The 24,096-nt window shown below is 38.8% G+C and overlaps 1 protein-coding gene across 6 annotated transcripts in view; it reads left to right on the top strand.

Moving 5' to 3' along the window:
- Positions 1–16,429, top strand: part of UNKL (unk like zinc finger) — a 574,440-nt gene extending 558,011 nt beyond the window's left edge. For all 6 annotated transcript variants that reach the window (XM_053694592.1, XM_053694591.1, XM_053694590.1 and 3 more), the window contains one exon: positions 12,759–16,429. In XM_053694592.1, coding sequence (XP_053550567.1) covers positions 12,759–12,914 — 156 coding nt within the window. In that variant the 3' untranslated portion in view covers positions 12,915–16,429. The remainder of the gene's footprint in view (positions 1–12,758) is intronic.
- Positions 16,430–24,096: the final 7,667 nt, after the last annotated feature.

The raw sequence follows: 24,096 nt of genomic DNA, 5'->3' as shown, positions 1-24,096 counted from the left end.
CTGGTAAAAGGAGAGGTCAAAAAGCAGCTTCTACCTCTCTCTCTTTTTGGCTTAAAAGCATCATCAGATTGGCTTATGAGACTGCCGGACGGCAGCCTCCTGAAAGAATCACAGCTCATTCCACTAGGGCCGTGGCTTCCACATGGGCCTTCAAGAACGAGGCTTCTGTTGATCAGATATGTAAGGCAGCGACTTGGTCTTCACTGCACACTTTTACCAAATTTTACAAATTTGATACTTTTGCTTCTTCTGAGGCTATTTTTGGGAGAAAGGTTTTGCAAGCCGTGGTGCCTTCCATCTAGGTGACCTGATTTGCTCCCTCCCATCATCCGTGTCCTAAAGCTTTGGTATTGGTTCCCACAAGTAAGGATGACGCCGTGGACCGGACACACCTATGTTGGAGAAAACAGAATTTATGTTTACCTGATAAATTACTTTCTCCAACGGTGTGTCCGGTCCACGGCCCGCCCTGGTTTTTTAATCAGGTCTGATGATTTATTTTCTCTAACTACAGTCACCACGGTATCATATGATTTCTCCTATGCAAATATTCCTCCTTTACGTCGGTCGAATGACTGGGGAAGGCGGAGCCTAGGAGGGATCATGTGACCAGCTTTGCTGGGCTCTTTGCCATTTCCTGTTGGGGAAGAGAATATCCCACAAGTAAGGATGACGCCGTGGACCGTACACACCGTTGGAGAAAGTAATTTATCAGGTAAACATAAATTCTGTTTTTTCATTAAATAAAGTGTTTTCCAAGCTTGCTTGCTTGCTTTATTACTAGTCTGTTAAACATGTCTTACACTGAGGAAACTCATTGTTCAATTTGTTTAGAAGCCATTGTGGAACCCCCTCTTAGAATGTGTCCCACTTGTACTGATATGTCTATAAATTGCAAACAGCATATTTTGACTTATAAAAGTTTGGTATTAGATGATTCTCAGACAGAAGGAAATCAGGTTTTGCCATCTAGTTCTCCCCAAGTGTCACAACCAGTAACGCCCGCACAAGCGACGCCAAGTACTTCTAGTGCGTCTAATTCTTTCACCTTGCAAGATATGGCTTCAGTTATGAATACTACCCTCACAGAGGTTTTATCTAAGCTGCCTGGGTTGCAAGGGAAGCGCAGTAGCTTTGGGTTAAGAACAAATGCTGAGCCTTCTAATGCTTTAGTAGCCGTATCCCATATTCCTTCACAATGTTCTGAAGTAGGGATGAGGGATTTGCTGTCTCAGGGAGAGATTTCTGATTCAGGAAAGATGTTCTCTCAGACAGATTAAGATATGACGGCATTTAAATTTAAGCTAGAGCACCTCCGCTTATTGCTCAGGGAGGTTTTAGCTACTCTGGATGATTGTGACCCTATTGTAGTTCCAGAGAAATTGTGTAAAATGGACAAATATTTAGAGGTTCCTGTTTACACTGATGTGTTTCCGGTCCCTAAGAGGATTTCGGACATTGTTACTAAGGAGTGGGATAAACCAGGTATTCCGTTCTCTCCCCCTCCTGTTTTTAAGAAAATATTTCCCATTTCTGACACCATAAAGGACTCATGGCAGACGGTAAGGTGGAGGGAGCTATTTCTACCCTGGCTAAGCGTACAACTATACCTGTTGAAGACAGTTGTGCTTTCATTGATCCTATGGATAAAAAATTAGAGGGTCGCCTAAAGAAAATTTTTGTTCAAGGTTTTCTTCTTCAACCTATAGCATGCATTGTTCCTGTAACCACTGCAGCTGCCTTTTGGTTTGAGGCTCTAGAAGAGCCCACTAGATGATATTTTGGACAGAATTAAGGCTCTTAAGTTGGCTAATTCTTTTATTACAGACGCCGCTTTTCATCTTGCTAAATTAGCGGCTAAGAATTCAGGTTTTGCCATTTTAGCGCGTAGAGCGTTATGGCTTAAGTCCTGGTCAGCTGATGTGTCATCTAAATGTAAGCTTTTGTCCATCCCTTTCAAAGGTAAGACCCTATTCGGGCCTCCAATTAAAGATATAATTTCAGACATTACTGGAGGGAAGGGTCATACCCTCCCTCAGGATAAGTCAGATAAGACAAGGACCAAACAAAAAAATTTTCGTTCCTTTCGAAACTTCAAGAGTGGTCCCTCTACCTCTTCCCCTGCTGCAAAGCAAGAGGGAACTTTGCTCAATCCAAGCAAACCTGGAGACCTAATCAGGCTTGGAACAAGGGTAAACAGGCCAAAAAGCCTGCTGCTGCCACTAAGTCAGCATGAAGGTTCAGTCCCCGATCCGGGACCGAATCTAGTAGGGGGCAGACTCTCTCTCTTTGCTCAGGCCTGGGCAAGAGACATTCAGGATTCCTGGGCAGTAGAAATTGTAACCCAGGGATACCTTCTAGATTTCAAGGATTCCCCTCCAAGGGGAAGGTTCCATCTTTCTCAATTGTCTGTAAACCCGACAAAAAGAGAGGCTGTAGAAGACTTTTTTACCATGGGAGTGATCTGCCCAGTTCCAAAAGCAGAACAGGGGCAGATGGTTCTACTCCAATCTGTTTATAGTTCCCAAAAAGAAAGGAACCTTCAGACCAATTCTGGATCTCAAGATCCTAAACCAATTCTTAGAGTTCCATCTTTCAAGATGGAGACCATTCGGACTATCTTACCATTGATCCAGGAGGGTCAATATAAGACCACCGTGGACTTAAATGTATCTGCACATTCCTATCCACAAAGATCATCACCAGTTCCTCAGGTTCGCCTTTCTGGACAAGCATTATCAGTTTGGGGCTCTTCCTTTCGGGTTGGCTACGGCGCCGCAAATCTTCACGAAGGTGCTAGGGCCCCATCCGGTGGTTCTAAGGCCACGGGGCATAGCAGTGGCGCCTTATCTAGACGACATTCTAATTCAAGCGTCGTCCTTCCAACTAGCCAAATCTCACACGAACTTAGTGTTGGCCTTTCTAAGGTCTCACGGGTGGAAAGTGAACGTAAAAAAGAGTTCTCTTTCCCCCCCTCACAAGAGTTTAATTTCTAGGGACTCTGATAGACTCGGTGGACATGAAAATATTTCTGACGGAGGTCAGGAAATCAAAGATTTTGTCCACCTGCCGAGCTCTTCATTCCATTCCTCGGCCGTCAGTGGCTCAGTGTATGGAGGTAATCGGACTAATGGTAGCGGCAATGGACGTAGTTCCGTTTGCTTGCTTGCATCTCAGACCACTGCAACTATGCATGCTCAATCAGTGGAATGGGGATTATGTGGATTTATCTCCTCAGATAAATCTGGATCAAGAGACCAGAGACTCTCTTCTTTGGTGGTTGTCACAGGATCATCTGTCCCAGGGAATGTGTTTCCACAGGCCAGAATGGGTTATAGTGACGACAGACGCCAGTCTTCTGGGCTGGGGTGCAGTCTGGAATTTCCTGAAAGCTCAGGGTTTGTGGACTCGGAGGAGGCTCTCCTACCGATAAATCTTCTGGAATTCAGAGCGATATTCAATGCTCTCCAGGCATGGCCTCAGCTGGCTTCGGCCAGATTCATCAGGTTTCAGGCGGACAACATCACGACTGTGGCTTATATCAATCATCAGGACGGAACAAAGAGTTCCTTAGCGATGATAGAGGTCTCAAGGATAATCCAATGGGCAGAGGCTCACTCTTGCTATCTGTCAGCGATCTATATCCCAGGTGTAGAGAACTGGGAAGCAGATTTTCTAAGTCGTCAGACTTTTCATCTGGGGGAGTGGGAACTCCATCCGGAGGTGTTTGCTCAGCTGGTTCGGCTATGGGGCACACCAGAGTTGGATCTGATGGCGTCTCGTCAGAACGCCAAACTTCCTCGTTATGGCTCCAGGTCAAGGGATCCTCAGGCTGTACTGATAGATGCTCTAGCAGTACCCTGGTCGTTCAACCTGGCTTATATGTTTCCACCTTTCCCTCTCCTTCCACGTCTGATTGCCAGAATCAAACAGGAGAGAGCATCAGTGATTTTGATAGCGCCTGCGTGGCCACGCAGGACTTGGTATGCAGACCTGGTGGACATGTCATTCCTTCCACCATGGTCTCTGCCATTGAGACAGGACCTTCTGATTCAAGGTCCATTCAAGCATCCAAATCTAAAAGACTGCTTGGAGATTGAACGCTTGATTCTATCAAAGCCTGTGTTTAAACCTATTGCTCCGCCATGGAGTCTAAATTTAGTTCTTAGAGTTCTTCAGGGGGTTCCGTTTGAACCCATGCATTCCATAGATATTAAGCTTTTATCTTGGAAAGTTTTGTTCCTAGTTGCTATCTCTTCAGCTCGAAGAGTTTCTGAACTATCTGCATTACAATGTGACTCTCCTTATCTTGTGTTCCATGCTGATAAGGTGGTTTTGCGTACCAAGCCTGGGTTCCTACCTAAGGTTGTTACTAACAGGAATATCAATCAAGAAATTGTTGTTCCTTCTCTGTGTCCTAATCCTTCTTGTAAGAAGGAACGTCTGTTGCACAACTTAGACGTGGTTCGTGCTTTGAAATTTTATTTGCAGGCAACCAAAGATTTTCGTCAAACATCTTCTTTGTTTGTTAATCTATGGAAAGAGAAAACAGATGCGCCACATGGCCCAATATTGTTTGATCCAGAACTTAGAGTTAATTGTATTTGCAGAGTTTGGAAACAGGTGAAGCTGCCCTTCACTTCAAAACTGAGCCAGGACTGCCCCAGACTCACCTGGAGGGTAATCGTCTTGTTCTCATCTGTCTTGCTGAGGGAAGCTGGCCTTTGACTTTTATGTGGCTGCGTGATGGAGAAGAGATCACATCCTTCTCCTCTGACTACAGGATAATCACCTCTTGTTCACTGTGGGATCCTCTGCACTACTGAATCCACCTGGACGCCTGGCTACAAGTCTGTTGGGTGACTGAATTGATCCCTTCATGCCTCTATAGCACCACAAGAGGTGCTTTATCCATTGTGAGTACCATTCCTCACATTGTTTATGTCTGTATCTCTGCACCAACAATACTAGGCCATATAGGCACCTGTGTCTCCTTTCTGTCCACACAGACATCAGCTCCTGTGCAGGAAGTTGGTCTTCTGGGTGACCGATTAAACCCCAGACTGCATATTTAGCACTACTTGAGGTGCTCTACCAAATGTGAGTTGACTCATTACTTTAAGATCTACAAGTTCTGGACCAAACAATATTGGGCCATGTGGCGCATCTGTTTTCTCTTTCCATAGATTGCTGCTCCTGGATCCTGGCCTGGATCATTACGAGATAGCTGCCTCCTTCCTCTCCAGAGATTTTATATTATTTATCACTTCTATTGCCTTATTTGACTGATGTTTTAGGCATCATGATTTAAGTTCACTAATTTATTGTATCACATTGCTATTGTTATTGGTTAACACTGTTTAACACTGTTATTGGTTTTTGTATATATCTTAGATTATTAGCCATATATTTAGTAATATTTCTATTTAATGATATTGCTTATTTTCTGAACATTAGTATTTCCTATATTTATTATCACTTCACCTGATACCATATTGTTGGTTACATTCTCACACCTACACTTATTCAATCATATTAATTCTTAACTTTTATATTTTTATATACGTATATATATATATCAATTTGACACATTAAGAGAGAGATTTTTATCCCTAGTGTCTTGAATTGTTTCACTTATTTATTGTTAGGGCGCCCCCTCACTTTTTTTGTTTTTTTGTTCTTTGTTGTCTATTCTGGAAAGCGTAGGGGTCAAAAGGCTACGGCGACTTCTCTTTCCTTTTGGCTGAAAAGCATCATCCGTTTGGCTTATGAGACTGCTGGACAGCAGCCTCGTGAAAGGATTACAGCTCATTCTACTAGAGCGGTAGCTTCCAAATGGGCTTTTAAAAATGATGCTTCTGTTGAACAGATTTGTAAGGCTGCGACTTGGTTGTCGCTTCATACCTTTTCAAGATTTTATAAATTTGATACTTTTGCTTCTTCGGAGGCTATTTTTGGGAGAAAGGTTTTGCAAGCAGTGGTGCCTTCCGTTTAGGTTCCTGTCTTGTCCCTTCCTTCATCCGTGTCCTAAAGCTTTGGTATTGGTATCCCACAAGTTAGGATGAATCCGTGGACTCAGTACATCATGCAAAAGAAAAAAAATTTATGCTTACCTGATAAATGTCTTTCTTTTGCGATGTACCGAGTCCACGGCCCGCCCTGTCTATTCAAGACAGATAGTATTTGTTTATGTAAACTTCAGTCACCTCTGCACCTTATAGTTTCTCCTTTTCTTCCTTGGCCTTCGGTCGAATGACTGGGGGGTGGAGTTAAGGGGGGAGCTATATAGACAGCTCTGCTGTGGTGCTCTCTTTGCTACTTCCTGTTAGGAAGGACAATATCCCATAAGTTAGAATGAATCCGTGGACTCGGTACATCGCAAAAGAAAGAAATTTATCAGGTAAGCATAAATTTTGTTTTTTAATTAAAGTTTAACAATATGACAATAATAAAAATCCACAATGCAGATAACAAGAGTAGCAAAATAGTAACACATGAATGTAGGCACATGGTACAAGGTATAAGTTAACATATAGAGCAACCATGTTGCATTGAAATAAGTCCAGAAATAGCAATAAAAAATTAGATTTAGTTCAGTATCACATGAGTACGGTTACTCATTTCAGATCATACATTCGAGTCAAAACATACTTAATACTGATGACGGTAAAGTAACTGCGTGTTATAGGTATGAGATAAACTTGTTTATTAAGAGCTTACATATGCAATGGGAAAAATATATAGCTGTGTAAAAAAGATGAATACTAGTACCCCTATGACTAGGTTGAGATGTGGACACTCTGGGCCAAACTAACATCATTGTGGTATAGGCTGGTAGTCTTCCTTCCTGATGTTGCATAGGAAAGTGAAAAGAGAGAGAAAAAAAGGGAAGGTGTGGGAAATGAGAGTGAGGGTGAGAGTATCTTTGCTTCTATCTCAAAAGAGTGGGTCAGTTTGGTAGTGTTTTGGCTATTTTTGGAGCTTACTAACTATTAGGAAAGCATTTTCTTATTGTACCGTTGTAGAGGGCGTTTATGGCAGGTTCTAGTTGGTGTGGTCCCCTCACTCCACATTTGCTCAGTTAATTTCCCTCTCCTGGCTCTGTCTCCAGAGTTCCCAGCTCATACAATGCAGATTATTTTTGGCAGCAAATATAGGGCTTTCCATAACATTGATGTGCGAGATGATTTTTAGGACTTGGATCCACCTAGGGCCCTTAGGTTGAAGCCAGGTCCTGGAAATAGCTAATTTGACTGCCGTGAATAAATAAAAACAAAGGTTAAGGATGTAGATTAGAAGATTATTAGAGAATATATGGAAAATTCCCATCTGGGGTTTTTCACCCCATTCTCCCCTAAAACTTCTGCGATATAGGAGAGCATTAGTCCAGAGCCTTTGAATTTTCAGGCATTCCCACCCCATGTGTATGGAGGTCCCAACTTTCCCACATCCTCTCCAACACATTGGAAAATGTAGATGGGATATCTGAAACAATCTAAGAGGGGTCAGGTCCCATTGGGTGAGAATCTTAAAGCATAATTTCTGATATGGGACACTGTGTACGGCCTTCTTAGTGCTTAACACTGCTTTAGCCCAAGAATTTTCCCGAACTTCGAATCTCAGGGATCGTTCCCACTGTTTGATGTAGGGCGTTTTACAGAAAATAGGTGGTTGTAGGATATTCATATAGGCGAGAGAAAACATCTTCGGGACCCGTGTACCCGAGGACCATCTCCTTTGATAGTTCTTCTTTTAAGGATCCTTTAGATAGAAAACTTAAAAGGACACTGAACTCAGAATTAAGCTTTCATGATTCAAAAAGAGCGTGCAGTTTTAAGAGACTTCCACTATAATAATTTTGCATATGTTTTTAAATGCAAACTTTTTGAGGCATCAGCTCCTACTGAGCATGTTTACAAGTTCACAGTGAATAGATATACTAGTCTGTGATTGGCTAATGGCTGTCACATGATACAGTGGCCTGGCAAATAGTGAAAAAGAAAATAATCTACTGCTTATTTGAAATTTAGAGTAAGTGCTATTGCATTGTCATTTTTATTATGCACTTGTTAAGCAATTCTACTGTATTTAATGGTCCTTTAAAGGTTTTCATAGGTGATTTTTTTCAGCTTGCAGGTTTTAGGTTTAGACCTTGAAGTCATTGTTGCCTGCAGAACTTGTGTTTGGGGAAACTACTTTCAATGAGATTCAGGATTACATTAATCTCCTGAGAACAGCAATTTTTTTTATTTGTGATGAAACAGTGGAAATGATTAACATTAATGCTAAGAATGCTGCTTAAGCTGATCAAACTACACAAGCTTTGTGGCTTATGTCTTGGTTTGCTGGAGTTCCAGAATATTTATTTGTAACCTCTCCTCCTGAGGAATGCTAACTCCCTGTGCTGTAAGAGGCCCCATGTCTGCACCCAAGCCTAAGATTACTACCCACACTGGAGGCTCCCTGTACCAAGGACTGGTGAGTCTGCCACCAAGTTAGGGACTGTCTTGTTCTGTAATTTAACACAATCATTTGAGACACAAAATTGTGGTCCCCATTCCATTGCATTGATACAGAATCTGCAATTGAAGGGTCCACAGATGAAATCTGACAAATGGAACTGAGTGTGAGAGACAGCCAGATTTAAAAAAAAGTATTCTTACCTGATAAATTTATTTCATGATGGTGAGTCATCACAGGTGGGAATATTCCCCTCCTGATCACTAGGAGGAGGCAAAAGACACCCCAACAAACCAGAGCTTTAAAGGGACACTGAACCCAATTTTTTTCTTTCGTGATTCAGATAGAGCATGCAATTTTAAGCAACTTTCTAATTTACTCCTATTTCAAATTTTCTTCATTCTCTTGGTATCTTTATTTAAAAAGCAATAATGTAAGTTTAGAAGCCGGACCATATTTGGTGAACAACCTTGGTTGTTCTTTCTGATTGGTGGATAAATTCACCCACCAATAAACAAGTGCTGTCCAGGGTTCTTAACCAAAAATTAGCTAGCTCCTTAGCTCAGATGCCTTCTTTTTCAAATAAAGATAGCACAAGAACTATTAAAAATTGATAATATGAGTAAATTAGAAAGTTGCTTAAAATTGGATGTTCTATCTGAATCACAAAAGGAAAAAAAATTGGTTCAGTGTACCTTTAAATCCCTCCCACTTCCCATGATCCTCAGTCATTTTATTTTGCCTTTTTTATGATGATGAGTGAGGTGAAAGTAAGATGCAAGATCTACTCATCGTTTAAAAGAGCATTCTCTATTCGAACTGTGTCCCAAATCAGCCAGGTTGTGAAGGGTCTTTTCTCAGTGAGAAATGTTGCAGGCCTCCCAGGTGAAATGTTGACTTGGTCTGTTAATCTTGAAGACTTCGTCATATTTTAGACCTGTGGGGACTTTCGGAAGTAGATCTGATTGCTTCTAGTTTAAACAACATGCTGCTCAGATAATTGCTAGGTCAAGGGATCCTCAGGTCCTTGATTGTGTCGTCTAGCCTACATTTTTGTTCCTCTTGTTCTCTTACCAAGAGTAATAACCCGGATCAAGCAGGATGTCTCATCAGTAATTCTGATTGCTCTAGCCTGGCCTCTCAGGACTTGGTTTGCAGATCTGGTACAAATGTCCAGTTGTCATCCATGGCCTCTTCCTCTACGTCACATCCTTCTGTCTCAGAGTCAATTTTTTCATCAGGATCTAAAGTCTTTAAACTTGATGGCTTGGAGATTGAATGCATAGCTTTAAGACAGAGAGGTGTTTCTGATTCTGTCATCAATACTTTGGTTCAGGCCCATAAACCTGTGAAAAGGAAAATTGATCACAAGGTTTGGAAGGTTTTTATTTCCTGGTGTATGGAAAATGGATTCAGCTGGCATTTTTTTAAGAATTCCTAGAATTCTTCAATTTCTGCAGGATGGTTTGGATAATTGTTTATCCGCTAGTACTTTAAAAGGTCAGATCTCAGCTCTTTCTGTCTTGTTTCACAAGAAAATTGCTAAATTTCCTGATATTCAGAATTTTGTTAAACCTATGATTAAACCAATTTCTCCTCTTGTGATTAAACCAATTGCTCCTCCTTGGAGTCTTAATTTGGTTTTAAGGGTTTTGCAGGTTCCTCCTTTTGAACCTATGTATAATTTGGATAGTTGGCTTTTGTCCTGTAAGTTCTTGTTTCTTTCAACTATTTCTTTTGCTTAAAGAGTTTCTGAATTGGCATCTTATTGTTGAGAGCCTCCTTATCGTGCTTTTCTTCAGGATAAGGCAGTTTTGAGAACTAAGTTTTGACTTTTTGGCTAAGGTATTTTTTTCTGATAACATCAATCGTAAGATGATTGTTCCTTCTTTTTGTCCTAATCCATAGAATTCTAAGGATTGGCTTCTCCACAATTTGGATGTAGTCAGAGCTTTGAAGTTATATTTACAGGCTACTATGGATTTTAGACACTCTTCTAGTTGTTTATTCACATTTCTGGTTCTTGAAAGGGCCAGAAGGCTACTGCCATTTCATTGGCCTCTTGGTTAAAGCTTTTGATTCATAAAGCTTGCTCTGAGGTGGGTCCGTCTCTTTCCTGAACGGATTACTGCCCATTCTACAGGGCAGTTGATACCTCTTGGGACTTAAACAATACACACTTTTTCTAGATTCTACCATTTTGATGTTTTTGCTTCCTCTGAAACCGCTTTTGGTAGGACATTCCTACAGGCAACTTTTAAAAAGAAAAAAACAAATGAAAACCTAAAAGAATGATTAAAAAAATAAACTAATCATCCATGTATTTGGAATAGTATCAGTCTAGTCCTGCCCAGATTACTTGAGGACTCCACAGCTTGGGTATTAGTTCCCAGGAGTAATGGATTTTTTTTCTGGCGACCAAGTTTCGGGGTCTTTAAAATCTTTTATTTTAATAACATTGATCCATAAAATCTATAAAAAGCTCATTTTACAACCTCTAAATCTCTCAAAAGGGATTTAACAGCTGTTTTTCATCCCTTGAAAAAGGACAGTTAAAAGCTGTTGAAACGCCTTGAGAGATTTACAGATTGTAAAAGGAGCTTTTTATGGATCAACATTATTAAACTAAAAGATTTTAAAGACCCCAAATCTTTTATATGGATATTATAGTCAAATTGAAACTTTCATGATTCATGCAATTTTAAGCAACTTTCTAATTTACTTCTATTATCAATTTAAAGGGATAGTCTATGCTTTACTTTCTTCTTTCTCTTGGAATCTTTATTTTAAAAAGCTGGAATGTAAGCTTAGAAGCCGACCCATTTTTGGTTCAGCACCTGGGTAGCACTTGCTGATTGGTGTCTAAATGCAGCTACCCAGGTTCTGAACCAAAAATGGACCGGCTCCTAGACTTTCCAGCTTTTTAAATAAAAGATACCAAGAGAATGAAGAGAAATTGATAATAGGAGTAAAGAAAGTAAAGTATAGATTTTCCCTTTAATAAATGAGACAAGTAACTTCACATATCGTCTGTGAGCACCTTAGTCTTAGTGCATCCGTTCTGCTGCTGTAAACTATTGTGGATTCTTCAATCCCTGAGGGTGTAAAGTGAAGGAGGAAAGTTCCGCTGTGTATTTGCAAACTGTGAAGTTCGGCAAAGAGAGAGGCTTAAGCAGGCTGCATCCTCACTCTTAAGGGAAGTTTTATACATTTTGCATTATACTGTATTATCTACTATTTTCTGTACATTAGTTTCCAGAACAGTGGGAGGGGTTTTAAGAGCTCTTGGAGTTTGGGATCTATGCCTCCTCCTAGTTGCCAGCAGTATATTTCCTAGGAGTAATGGGTTGTGGACTCTCACCACTAAATATTTCAGGTAAGCATAAATATTATATATATATATATATATATATATATATATATATATATATATATATATATATATATATATATATATATATATATATATATATATATAATATACATGCATACACACATATAAGCACACACATAAACACACACATACATACATACACACACAAGGGTCGGAGTGTGGATACATTGTCTAAATAGATCATCCTTCTTTAAAATCAGAATTGTGTGCAATTTTTAAATGTTTTTGCTCAGGAGAATGTGAAATGACTTAGAAGACTTAAACTTCACAATAGTCCATAACTGATAAAACACATAGTGAAGAAGTGGTTGAACTGTTTTTTTGGATGTTTGTATTTAAACTATAGCTTGAGAATGTTATAAATATATTCATTTTTTTTTAATACTCTGTTCCTTAAAGGGACAGTCAACACCAGAATTTTTGTTGTTTTAAAAGATAGATAATCCCTTTATTACCCATTGCCCAGTTTTGCATAACCAACACTGTTATAGTAATATACTTTTTACCTCTGTGATTAATTTGTATCTAAGCATCTTCTGACAGCTCCCTGATCACATGACATTTTATTCATTATCTATTGACTTTCATTTTAGCCAATTAGTGCAGTGTCTGCCACAATCAACAGGCGTGATCACAATGTTATCTATATGGTTTACATGAACTAGCTCTCCCCTGTTGTGAAAAGCAAATAAAAAAGCATGTGATAAGAGGCGACCTTCAAGGGCTTAGAAATTATCATATGAGCCTTCCTAGGTTTAGCTTTCAACTAAGAATACCAAGAGAACAAAACAAAATTGGTGATGAAAGTAAATTGGAAAGTTGTTTAAAATTACATGCCCTTTTTGAAACAAGAACTTTTTTTGGACTTGACTTTCTCTTTAATAGTGTTTCTTTTTCCCCACAGTTAATATTCCAACAACATTCCCAGAAATGTGTTGTTTGTCACGAACATGATAGAAGTTTAGCCCTACAAACATGTCAGCATTATGTACTATGTGAGCAGTGTGCATCTAACAAACAAGAATGTCCTTACTGCAAGACCAAAAGAATGAAATGGTGATGAGCCGTCAATCCACGGTGAAACCTCTTCTGTGTCATCTAATTTGACTAAAGATTGCATTGTATGTTTTAGTATTTGATATATCAAATAGAAATATTAGGAGAAAAACTGTTATATATTTTACTAGTGATAGACTGATATCTACCCTCATAGGGCACCATGGTTCTCAAATCAGAAGCTCATATTGGCGCACTAGGAATTTATATGTTTAATCAAATCAAGGTTTTGGACTGTTTGGTACTTGTTTCTATATGTTTTACACGTCATACTCATGACATCTGTTTATATGATGCTACTCAATTGGCTCCCATTTTTATTTCGTCAGGAGTCTAGCATGTTAAAAGGAGGAGATGTGGGGTTCTGTATTGATAGGTCGTTCAAAAACATTATTTAAAACAATTCAATATATAAGTATACCAGGTTTTACATACCAACAACTCAAACAACTGCTCTGCTGTTTGCAGTCACATTTTTCAGACTCAAGTAGGGATTTCCAAGGTGAACAACACCGAAAAATATGCTTCAATCTGAAACATAAATACATTCTCCATCCAGTAAGGTCTAGAACGTTTGGTAGGAGCTACATATACTCAATAATTTGGAGGTGACTGCAGCCTTCTGGTGGCTACTTTTGCTGTGGTTGGTGCAGAACTTTCCTGTGGCTCTCGCATGTGCTTAAATAAGTCAGCTGTGAGGAATTAAACATATTTTCCTGTTAGTGTCCCTTTTCAACCACTACCTTTGAGCAAATGACTGTACATTATCCTAGAGGGCCAATCATAAGCAGTCCCGTTGAATGGGTCTGTTTATGTTGAAATGTAACATTATTCACACATTAATGTGCTTGCATGTATTCATTTTTACGTACATATTTTCAAGTAGACTCAATTGAATCGAAAGTCTAAGAAAAGATTACCCAAGCATCAAGCTTTGGGGATTGCACTAAAGTCTGGTTAGGGAAACCGCATGCTACTCACATAGTTATCTCTTTAAAATAGGCTCTAGTTGACATCTCACTCTGTGTATTTAAACACAGAGGTATTTTATTAATGTTTTTAAAAGTTTTTTTTTCCATCAAAGATTTCCGTTCTAATCTTTTCCCCTTGTATTCTGTTTTAATTCACAAGAGGGGTTGGGCAGGTAACTATAAGGTATATTCATTTTCCTTGGACACATTTGGCTAGATTCCATAAAACAGGTTGATGATAATTGCACCTTTTCCTGACTTGAAAGGTTTAGTGAATCAAGGCTATTGTGCTGAGGACTGTTGCATGGTCTCTAAGCAAAAAAAAACAACTATGTCAGTATACGCATAATAAACTGTAAGCGGTGGATTTATTTTTTATATAACAGAAAACTGTTAATATATATATATATATTATATATATTAACACTGTTAACTAGCACCTTTTTGGAGTTATGACTGTGTGTTCTGTTTTACCAGTATGTCAGAATTTCTTATCATGTTAGTCTTAGTTTAAAATGAAAGGAAAAAAAAACAATCTTTTTGTTCGCACAATCACAACATGATACGTTTAATTAACAGCGGTGCTTCTTTTAGTAGAGTCAAATCCGAAAGCAATTCATGGAATCAGTCTAACACTATTTTTTACTAGGTTATTTTGAAGAAGTTTAATTCTTGTAAAAGCACTTTGTTAACCAGGGATTATGTTTAGAGGTTACTATAAATTGCTTTAAGCTGCTTTGTAGACTTTTTTTAATATGCGATAATATGGAGCTTTTGTGTACTGTGAACTTGAAAGATTTCATGTCAGTTAATTACTGTTGAATATTAGTGTAGTAAAAATATTGTTAGATTTTCATATGCTGAATTTAGTACTTAAATGGATGCTATATAGTAGTTAATACAATTAAACTTAGACTAGATATTTTTTTTAAGTTTTGAAGTGCAAATTAATAGTATTTATAAATATAACCAGCAAATGGATTCATAATAAGGCACATATTTACAATATTATGAGCATTTAGAAAATCACTCTATTGAAGGAACCATTTTCATGTTGCTTATTTTTTTAATTATTATTTTTTTGTAAACAAACTTGTTCAAATTTATGGAAATGTGTTGAATGTTTTGAGTGTCTTTTTAATAGCTTTTGTAATGATATTGTTTTTTTTATCATAATTTAACTTCATGCTATCATACATTTTATAAGCTTATATGTGAATTGAGGTCACATGGCCACTTTTTTAAGTGCCTATGCCTTTCAGCAGCTAAATAGAGTTTCAATAATTTTAAATATTCTGCAAATTGACTTTAACTGATTATTTTATTTGAATTAAATATATTCTGGACATGCTTGAATAAATGGGATGATATCTTAGTAATTGGTTTTCACAATTTTAATAAAACATTATATAAAACCTAGTTGACAAAAAAAAAATGAAACACAAAAATATAGATTTTTAAATTTAATAAGAAAGTGGTGCTCTTTGTATTTTAATGGGATTACTTTTTTTGTTACTTATTTTAAACTTTTCCTGCAACAGCTTTTAGATGTATTAATACTTTTGTTATAATGAGCCTCCCTTGCTTTACAGTTGTTAAGGATTAACAGCATTGGTTAATGAACTATGTACAGTTTCATTTTAGAACAGATTGATAGAATGCACTTAAGAATAAAAAATATACTGTATGTAAACACTGTATGCAGTTACATTTTATTAACTGAGCTGTTTTACATTTAGAAGAATTACAGATAGTTGTGTGCTGTTTTAATATAATGTGATGTACACATGTTTTTAGACCAGCTTACTGTGTTTATTTTTTGGTTATGTTTGAGTATATCTATATATGTGCGTGTGTGTGTGCATATGTATGTATATTCATACGATCAGCAAACATGTCCCCCCCCCCCCCCCCCCCCTTCATTAATCTATATGTACAAAAGAATATCAAATGTCAGTTTCCAAATCGAATTGCTGTTCAGATATTCAGATTTGTATCAGGAAATGTGAATCTATATTAACTCTAATCTAGCTATGCATTGGTACCATATCAAAGTAGATGTGATTTAGATTAATGTACAATACAGTAAAAAAAAATATAAAATTGGTATTTTTGTGATATTGTTTAAAGTGCAAGAATTTGCTATAATTATCAATGGACTTCACTGTTTGTTTTTATTTTGTTTTATTGTTTAGTCTTTTGCCAAAGACTTTATGAACACAGCATTTTTTGGCTAAACAAATGTGTAAAGTGTCTTGGTTAAAAAAAAAAAAAATGGATAGTGACCAAAATTGTTGCATTAATGATTTCTTTTTAAAAATATATATTAATTTTTAACATTGTTTATACAGTAATTCATGCCAGTCTGGGATGTGAAGTAACATTGTAAAGATATTTAAAAAGCTAAACTCAATATGCATAGCATCATTTTTGTTTCTATTTTAGGAGTATGGTAAAAAGAAAGAAAGCTTATATTGTAAGTGCCCATCTGTTTAAAGGCTTATGGCTTTGTGGCATTTTAAAAATACAATTTGGTGATTTAATTATATTTGTTAGGTTCTTGTAAATTTATTATGTAGTATGTATGCGTGTATGTTTGTGTCGTGGAGGTGTGTGTCTCATTTATATATAAAATATATTCATACAGACATATATACAGTGTGTGTGTATATATATATATATATATATATATATTTATAGAGAGAGAGAGAGAGAGAGACTGACTGAGTATGTATGTATGTGTGTGTGTTTATTTATATATATATATATATTCAGGGCTCAAAATTTCAAGTTCTAAACTACTTGCCACTGATCCCGCCCACACCTAGTCCCCACCCCTTTTTTCTTTCATACAGGTGGTGAGAGTCCACGATACTTTACTCATGGGAATTACTTCTTTACCGCAAGGAGGAGGGAAAGATTCCCAAATCCCAAGAGCTCTTTAAAACACCTCACATACCTCAGACTTTGCCTCCATTGGAGGTGGTCGAAGAATGAAGATGTGCAGTGTTTTTCAGAGAATTGGGTTTTCAGTATATGTTGAGGCCCGGTTCTTCTCAGAGTACAGTGCTTGTCAGTGGAATGTATTTGGGGTATGGTTTATGATATGATGGTTTCGCCTCATGGGAAATCCTTCATAGGCCCTCTTTAAATTCTGTTGCAGGGACTTGTCTTCTGCCTCCCTTTTACAGATTTACATTATACTCCTATTTCCATTACCTCTGCTGATATGTTTCAGTACTGGTTTGGATGTCTGGCTTGGACCAACTGGCTTGTTAGTGGACAAGTGTTAGCGCTCATTCGCGCTTTAGTGTTCTCCCATCGGGTTAGTGCACGTTGCAGTTATGTGCACGTTGGCTTGTTGGCGTGATTTCTGTTTTTGTTTAGTTATGCTGAGCATGCTTATTCTCATTCAGTTTCCAGTTTTCTGTTAACTCTTTTAGGAGGCGGTATAGGTTCTCCTTTCCTCAAGAGCTTGCTTAAAGGGGGTGTTTTTTGTAGTGCCTATTGCATCGCTTTTGCTATAATGGACCTTTTATACCAATTTTAAGTGTGCTCATTGTAAAACAACTGAAGTTTGTTCTTCAGCTTATTTATGTGGCTCATGTTTAGATTTATTATCACATTCTGTTCAGTCTAATGCTGTTTCTCTGGGTAATAATGCACCTCCAGCAATGGAGATTTACATTACTACTTCTATTTTGAGGTCATTAGCTGCTCTTCCTCCTTCCAAGAAGTGCAAAACGTTAGTTCAAGTTTTACCTTCTTCTAGTAATGAGTGTGTTGATACAAGGGATACGATGGTATCTTCAGATGGTGAGGTTTCTTCTGAGAGTGAGGATTCCTCATCAGATGTTGAACCTTATAATTTCTTTTTTTATTTAATGTTGAGCATATTCATTCTCTTTTAAAAGTACCAAGGGAACTCGTCACCTTAGTGGTTGAAGATCCTAAACCTTCTGATAATAAACCTTGTATTAATTTAAATTCAGTATTTAAAACTGTTGTTAATCTCCCTGAGATTTTCCCTGTTCCCAATGCGGTTTCTGATCTAAGCAAGGTGTGTGTCTTAATCCTTCTGCAAAGTATAAAAGTATAGAAAGCTATATCCTTTACCTACTGCTAATTTAGAGTTATAGGAAATAGTTTCTAAAGTGGATGGGGCCATTTCCACTCTAGCTAAACGTACTACTATTCCTTTGAAAGACTACTTCTTTTAAAGACACTTTAGACAGGAAATTAGAATCTTTTCTACGAAGGGTTTATCTTAAAAGTATGTCTTTAGCTGTTCTTGCCAGGAAGGCCTTGTGTTTTAAATTCTGGAATGCTGACAATGAGGCCAATTTATCAAGTGTCTGTCCGACATGATCTGCTCAGTGGATCATATTAGACATATTTTGCTGAATGCCGACAGCGTACGCTGTCAGCATTTAACATTGCACAAGCAGTTCAGCTTGTTAAATCGGCCCCAATGTGTCTAAATCTAGATGGTCTCTTTCCTTTCAAGGAAAGAAGTTGTTTGGGTCTGATTTAGATTCTATTATTTCTACTATTATTTGGGGTAAAGGAGCTTTTCTTCCTCAGGATAAGAAATCTAAAGGAAAATTCAAAGCTACTAATAGTTTTCGTTCCTTTTGTCAGAACAAAGAACAGAAAACTGACTCCTCTCCAAAGTAAGGTCCCTCTATTTCAGTCTGGAGACCTAATGCTAATTGGAACAAGTCCAAACAGGGTAAGAAATCTGCCGGTTTTCCTGGTAGGGGGCAGATTAAGACTTTTTCAGGAGACTTGGTTTTAATCTCTCCCAGATCCATCAGTTCAGAATATTGTTTCTCAAGGATATCGGATAGAATTCAGAACAAGGCCTCCAAGAGGAAGGCTTTTTCTGTCCAATGTTCCAAGGAATATTGTAAAAGCTCAGGCTTTTCTTCAATCTGTCTCAGATCGGGGGAAATGGGAGTGATTGTACCAGTTCCTTTGCAGGAAAGGGATGGGATTTTATTCAGATCTCCTTATTGTTCCAAGGAAGGAACAGTTTTAGATCTAAAGATTCTGAACAAGTTTGTCAGGGTTCCATCTTTCAGAAAGGAAGCTATCAGAACTATTCTGCCTTTTGTTCAGCAAGGTCAGTTTATGTCCACAATAGATTTAATGGATGCTTACCTTCATAATCCAATCCACCCAGAACATCACCAGTTTTTGAGGTTTGCTTTCCTGAAAAAGCATTATTAGTTTGATGCTCTTCTATTTGGTCTAGCTACAGCTCCAAGAATATTTACAAAGGTTCTAGGTGCCGTTTTGTCTAATCAAAGTTCAGGGTATTGCAGTGTTTACTTACCTGGATGATATCTTGGTACAGGCTCTGTCTTTCCCTTTAGCAGACTCACACACCAAACAACTACTGTGTCTTCAAAGACATGGTTGGAGAATCAATTAACCTAAGTGTTCCTTGATTCTTCAGACAAGAATTTCTTTCCTAGGTTTCCAAAAAGACTGTGTCCGTGAGTCTTTCTTTAACAGAACAGAGAATGATGAAATTGGTGTCAACCTGTCTGAACCTTCAGTCTCTCTCATTCGCTTCAGTGGCTCAGTGTATGGAGGTACTAGGTCTCATGATTGCAGCTTCGAGCAAATAGAATTGCATCAGATTTCACATGAGGCCTCTTTAGCTTTGTATGCTGCGTCAGTGGTGCAGGAATTATTCTCCGCTATCTCAAAAGATATTCTTAGATTCCAGTACAAGTCAGTCTCTGACTTGGAGGCTGAATCATCAGTTCATTATTCAGGGGGCTTCTTTTGCTCGTCCTACCTGGTCTGTGATCACCACAGATGCAAGTCTTTCAGGTTGGGGAGCAGTTTGGGGGTTCTGACAGCACAGGGGGTTTTCAAGCTTGGCCTCTGTTGAAAAGGGAATCTTAACATCTTTTCCAGTCAGACAATGTTTCAGCATTAGCTTATGTCAATCATCAGGGGGCTCTCACATTTCCCTGGCAATGAGGGAAGTATCTCAAATTCTATCTTGGGCAGAAGCCAATTCTTAACTAATCTCTTCGATTCACATCCCAGCAGTGAGCAATTTGGAGGCAGACTTTCTCAGTCGTCAGTCTCTTCATTCAGGGGAGTGGTCTCTTCCTCAGGTTGTATTCTATCTAATTTTTGACCATTGGGGTCTACCAGAGATAGATCTGATGGGCTTTCTTTTAAACAGCAAACTTCCCTAGTACTTTTACGAGGTCCAGTGATCATCAAGCAGAGATAGTGGATGCTCTAGTAGTTCCTTGGTCATTTCTTTTTTTTTTTTATTATATTTATTTATAAACCAACAGCATATACCTTACATGAGGCATATAACACAAAATTCTTTTGTAGACACAAGATCATTTCACCACGCAGGGTGCTTAATACAGTATAAATAATACAATCTTTTTTGTTTTATATAAACTTCATTATAACGTTTCCAGACATAAATACATTATACACCATATTTAACCTATCTCTACCCCGCTGATTCTCCATGTCTTGTCTAATGACCTCATTCAAATTTCCACTGAGGTTTTACCCACTGTTAGTGAATTTTACATTTTAATCTCTAAACCCACACACACAAAGAAAGAAGGAAAAAAAGGAAGAAAAAAAAAAAAAGTCCCCCACCCCCCCTGTCCAATCTCCACAAACTTCTCGATTGCCGAAGGGATATCTGTCTGCTTGGAACATACCTATGCCCATTCAGCGGGTAATCTACCCATCTGTATCCATATCTCAAAAAACTTGTTTTTTTTTTTAAATAGTTATTAATTGTTGTTGTGATGACATGGGAAAAGTTTTCATTATACCAAGCCATTTTTGGAGATACTTCTCGAGTTTCCCCTCTACGTATATATCATAAGAGTATTGTTCCATTATAATTGTATTGGCTATCCTAGCCTTGTAGGCTTGAAAAGGAGAGTTACCACTTCTCCAATTTAGCAGAATTAAATTACGTCCAGCTAGGATCAGTGTGTTGATAGTCTTATATTGTTTATTTCTCCAACATAGGTGTGTCCGGTCCACGGCGTCATCCTTACTTGTGGGATATTCTCTTCCCCAACAGGAAATGGCAAAGAGCCCAGCAAAGCTGGTCACATGATCCCTCCTAGGCTCCGCCTACCCCAGTCATTCTCTTTGCCGTTGTACAGGCAACATCTCCACGGAGATGGCTTAGAGTTTTTTAGTGTTTAACTGTAGTTTTTCATTATTCAATCAAGAGTTTGTTATTTTCAAATAGTGCTGGTACGTACTATTTACTCAGAAACAGAAAAGAGATGAAGAATTCTGTTTGTATGAGGAAAATGATTTTAGCAACCGTAACTAAAATCCATGGCTGTTCCACACAGGACTGTTGAGAGCAATTAACTTCAGTTGGGGGAACAGTTTGCAGTCCCTTGCTGCTTGAGGTATGACACATTCTAACAAGACGATGTAATGCTGGAAGCTGTCATTTTCCCTATGGGATCCGGTAAGCCATGTTTATTACGATTGTAAATAAGGGCTTCACAAGGGCTTATTTAGACTGTAGATTTTTTTTTTGGGCTAAATCGATTGATATTAACACTTATTTAGCCTTGAGGAATCATTTATTCTGGGTATTTTGATATAATAATATCGGCAGGCACTGTTTTAGACACCTTATTCTTTAGGGGCTTTCCCAAAGCATAGGCAGAGTCTCATTTTCGCGCCGGTGTTGCGCACTTGTTTTTGAGAGGCATGGCATGCAGTCGCATGTGAGAGGAGCTCTGATACTTATAAAAGACTTCTGAAGGCGTCATTTGGTATCGTATTCCCCTTTGGGTTTGGTTGGGTCTCAGCAAAGCAGATACCAGGGACTGTAAAGGGGTTAAAGCTTAAAACGGCTCCGGTTCCGTTATTTTAAGGGTTAAAGCTTCCAAAATTGGTGTGCAATATTTTCAAGGCTTTAAGACACTGTGGTGAAAATTTGGTGAATTTTGAACAATTCCTTCATGTTTTTTCGCAATTGCAGTAATAAAGTGTGTTCAGTTTAAAATTTAAAGTGACAGTAACGGTTTTATTTTAAAACGTTTTTTGTACTTTCTTATCAAGTTTATGCCTGTTTAACATGTCTGAACTACCAGATAGACTGTGTTCTGAATGTGGGGAAGCCAGAATTCCTATTCATTTAAATAAATGTGATTTATGTGATAATGACAATGATGCCCAAGATGATTCCTCAAGTGAGGGGAGTAAGCATGGTACTGCATCATTCCCTCCTTCGTCTACACGAGTCTTGCCCACTCAGGAGGCCCCTAGTACATCTAGCGCGCCAATACTCCTTACTATGCAACAATTAACGGCTGTAATGGATAATTCTGTCAAAAACATTTTAGCCAAAATGAACCCTTGTCAGCGTAAGCGTGGCTGCTCTGTTTTAGTTACTGAAGAGCATGACGACGCTGATATTAATATCTCTGAAGGGCCCCTAACCCAATCTGAGGGGGCCAGGGAGGTTTTGTCTGAGGGAGAAATTACTGATTTAGGGAACATTTCTCAGCAGGCTGAATCTGATGTGATTACATTTAAATTTAAATTGGAACATCTCCGCATTTTGCTTAAGGAGGTATTATCCACTCTGGATGATTGTGAAAATTTGGTCATCCCAGAGAAACTATGTAAAATGGACAAGTTCCTAGAGGTGCCGGGGCTCCCAGAAGCTTTTCCTATACCCAAGCGGGTGGCGGACATTGTTAATAAAGAATGGGAAAGGCCCGGTATTCCTTTCGTCCCTCCCCCCATATTTAAAAAATTGTTTCCTATGGTCGACCCCAGAAAGGACTTATGGCAGTCAGTCCCCAAGGTCGAGGGAGCGGTTTCTACTTTAAACAAACGCACCACTATTCCCATAGAGGATAGTTGTGCTTTCAAAGATCCTATGGATAAAAAATTAGAAGGTTTGCTTAAAAAGATGTTTGTTCAGCAGGGTTACCTTCTACAACCCATTTCATGCATTGTCCCTGTCACTACAGCCGCATATTTCTGGTTTGATGAACTGATTAAGGTGCTCGATAGTGACTCTCCTCCTTATGAGGAGATTATGGACAGAATCAATGCTCTCAAATTGGCTAATTCTTTCACTCTAGACGCCTCTTTGCAATTGGCTAAGTTAGCGGCTAAGAATTCTGGGTTTGCTATTGTGGCGCGCAGAGCGCTTTGGTTGAAATCTTGGTCGGCTGATGCGTCTTCCAAGAACAAGCTACTAAACATTCCTTTCAAGGGGAAAACGCTGTTTGGTCCTGACTTGAAAGAGATTATCTCTGATATCACTGGGGGTAAGGGCCACGCCCTTCCTCAGGATCGGCCTTTCAAGGCAAAAAATAGACCTAATTTTCGTCCCTTTCGTAAAAACGGACCAGCCCAAGGTGCTACGTCCTCTAAGCAAGAGGGTAATACTTCTCAGGCCAAGCCAGCTTGGAGACCAATGCAAGGCTGGAACAAGGGAAAGCAGGCCAAGAAACCTGCCACTGCTACCAAGACAGCATGAAATATTGGCCCCCGATCCGGGACCGGATCTGGTGGGGGGCAGACTCTCTCTCTTCGCTCAGGCTTGGGCAAGAGATGTTCTGGATCCTTGGGCGCTAGAAATAGTCTCCCAGGGTTATCTTCTGGAATTCAAGGGACTTCCCCCAAGGGGGAGGTTCCACAGGTCTCAGTTGTCTTCAGACCACATAAAAAGACAGGCGTTCTTACATTGTGTAGAAGACCTGTTAAAAATGGGAGTGATTCATCCTGTTCCATTAAGAGAACAAGGGATGGGGTTCTACTCCAATCTGTTCATAGTTCCCAAAAAAGAGGGAACGTTCAGACCAATCCTAGATCTCAAGATCTTAAACAAATTTCTCAAGGTCCCATCGTTCAAGATGGAAACCATTCGAACTATCCTTCCTTCCATCCAGGAAGGTCAATTCATGACCACGGTGGATTTAAAGGATGCGTATCTACATATTCCTATCCACAAGGAACATCATCGGTTCCTAAGGTTTGCATTCCTGGACAAACATTACCAGTTCGTGGCGCTTCCTTTCGGATTAGCCACTGCTCCAAGGATTTTCACAAAGGTACTAGGGTCCCTTCTAGCGGTGCTAAGACCAAGGGGCATTGCAGTAGTACCCTACCTGGACGACATTCTGATTCAAGCGTCGTCCCTCCCTCGAGCAAAGGCTCACA

This window comes from Bombina bombina, chromosome 11, assembly GCF_027579735.1.
Source record: "Bombina bombina isolate aBomBom1 chromosome 11, aBomBom1.pri, whole genome shotgun sequence".
In the NCBI taxonomy this organism is placed as follows: Eukaryota; Metazoa; Chordata; class Amphibia; order Anura; family Bombinatoridae; genus Bombina; species Bombina bombina.
The sequence above is the reverse complement of the archived record's forward strand: the minus strand, read 5'-3'. Positions and strand labels throughout refer to the sequence as shown.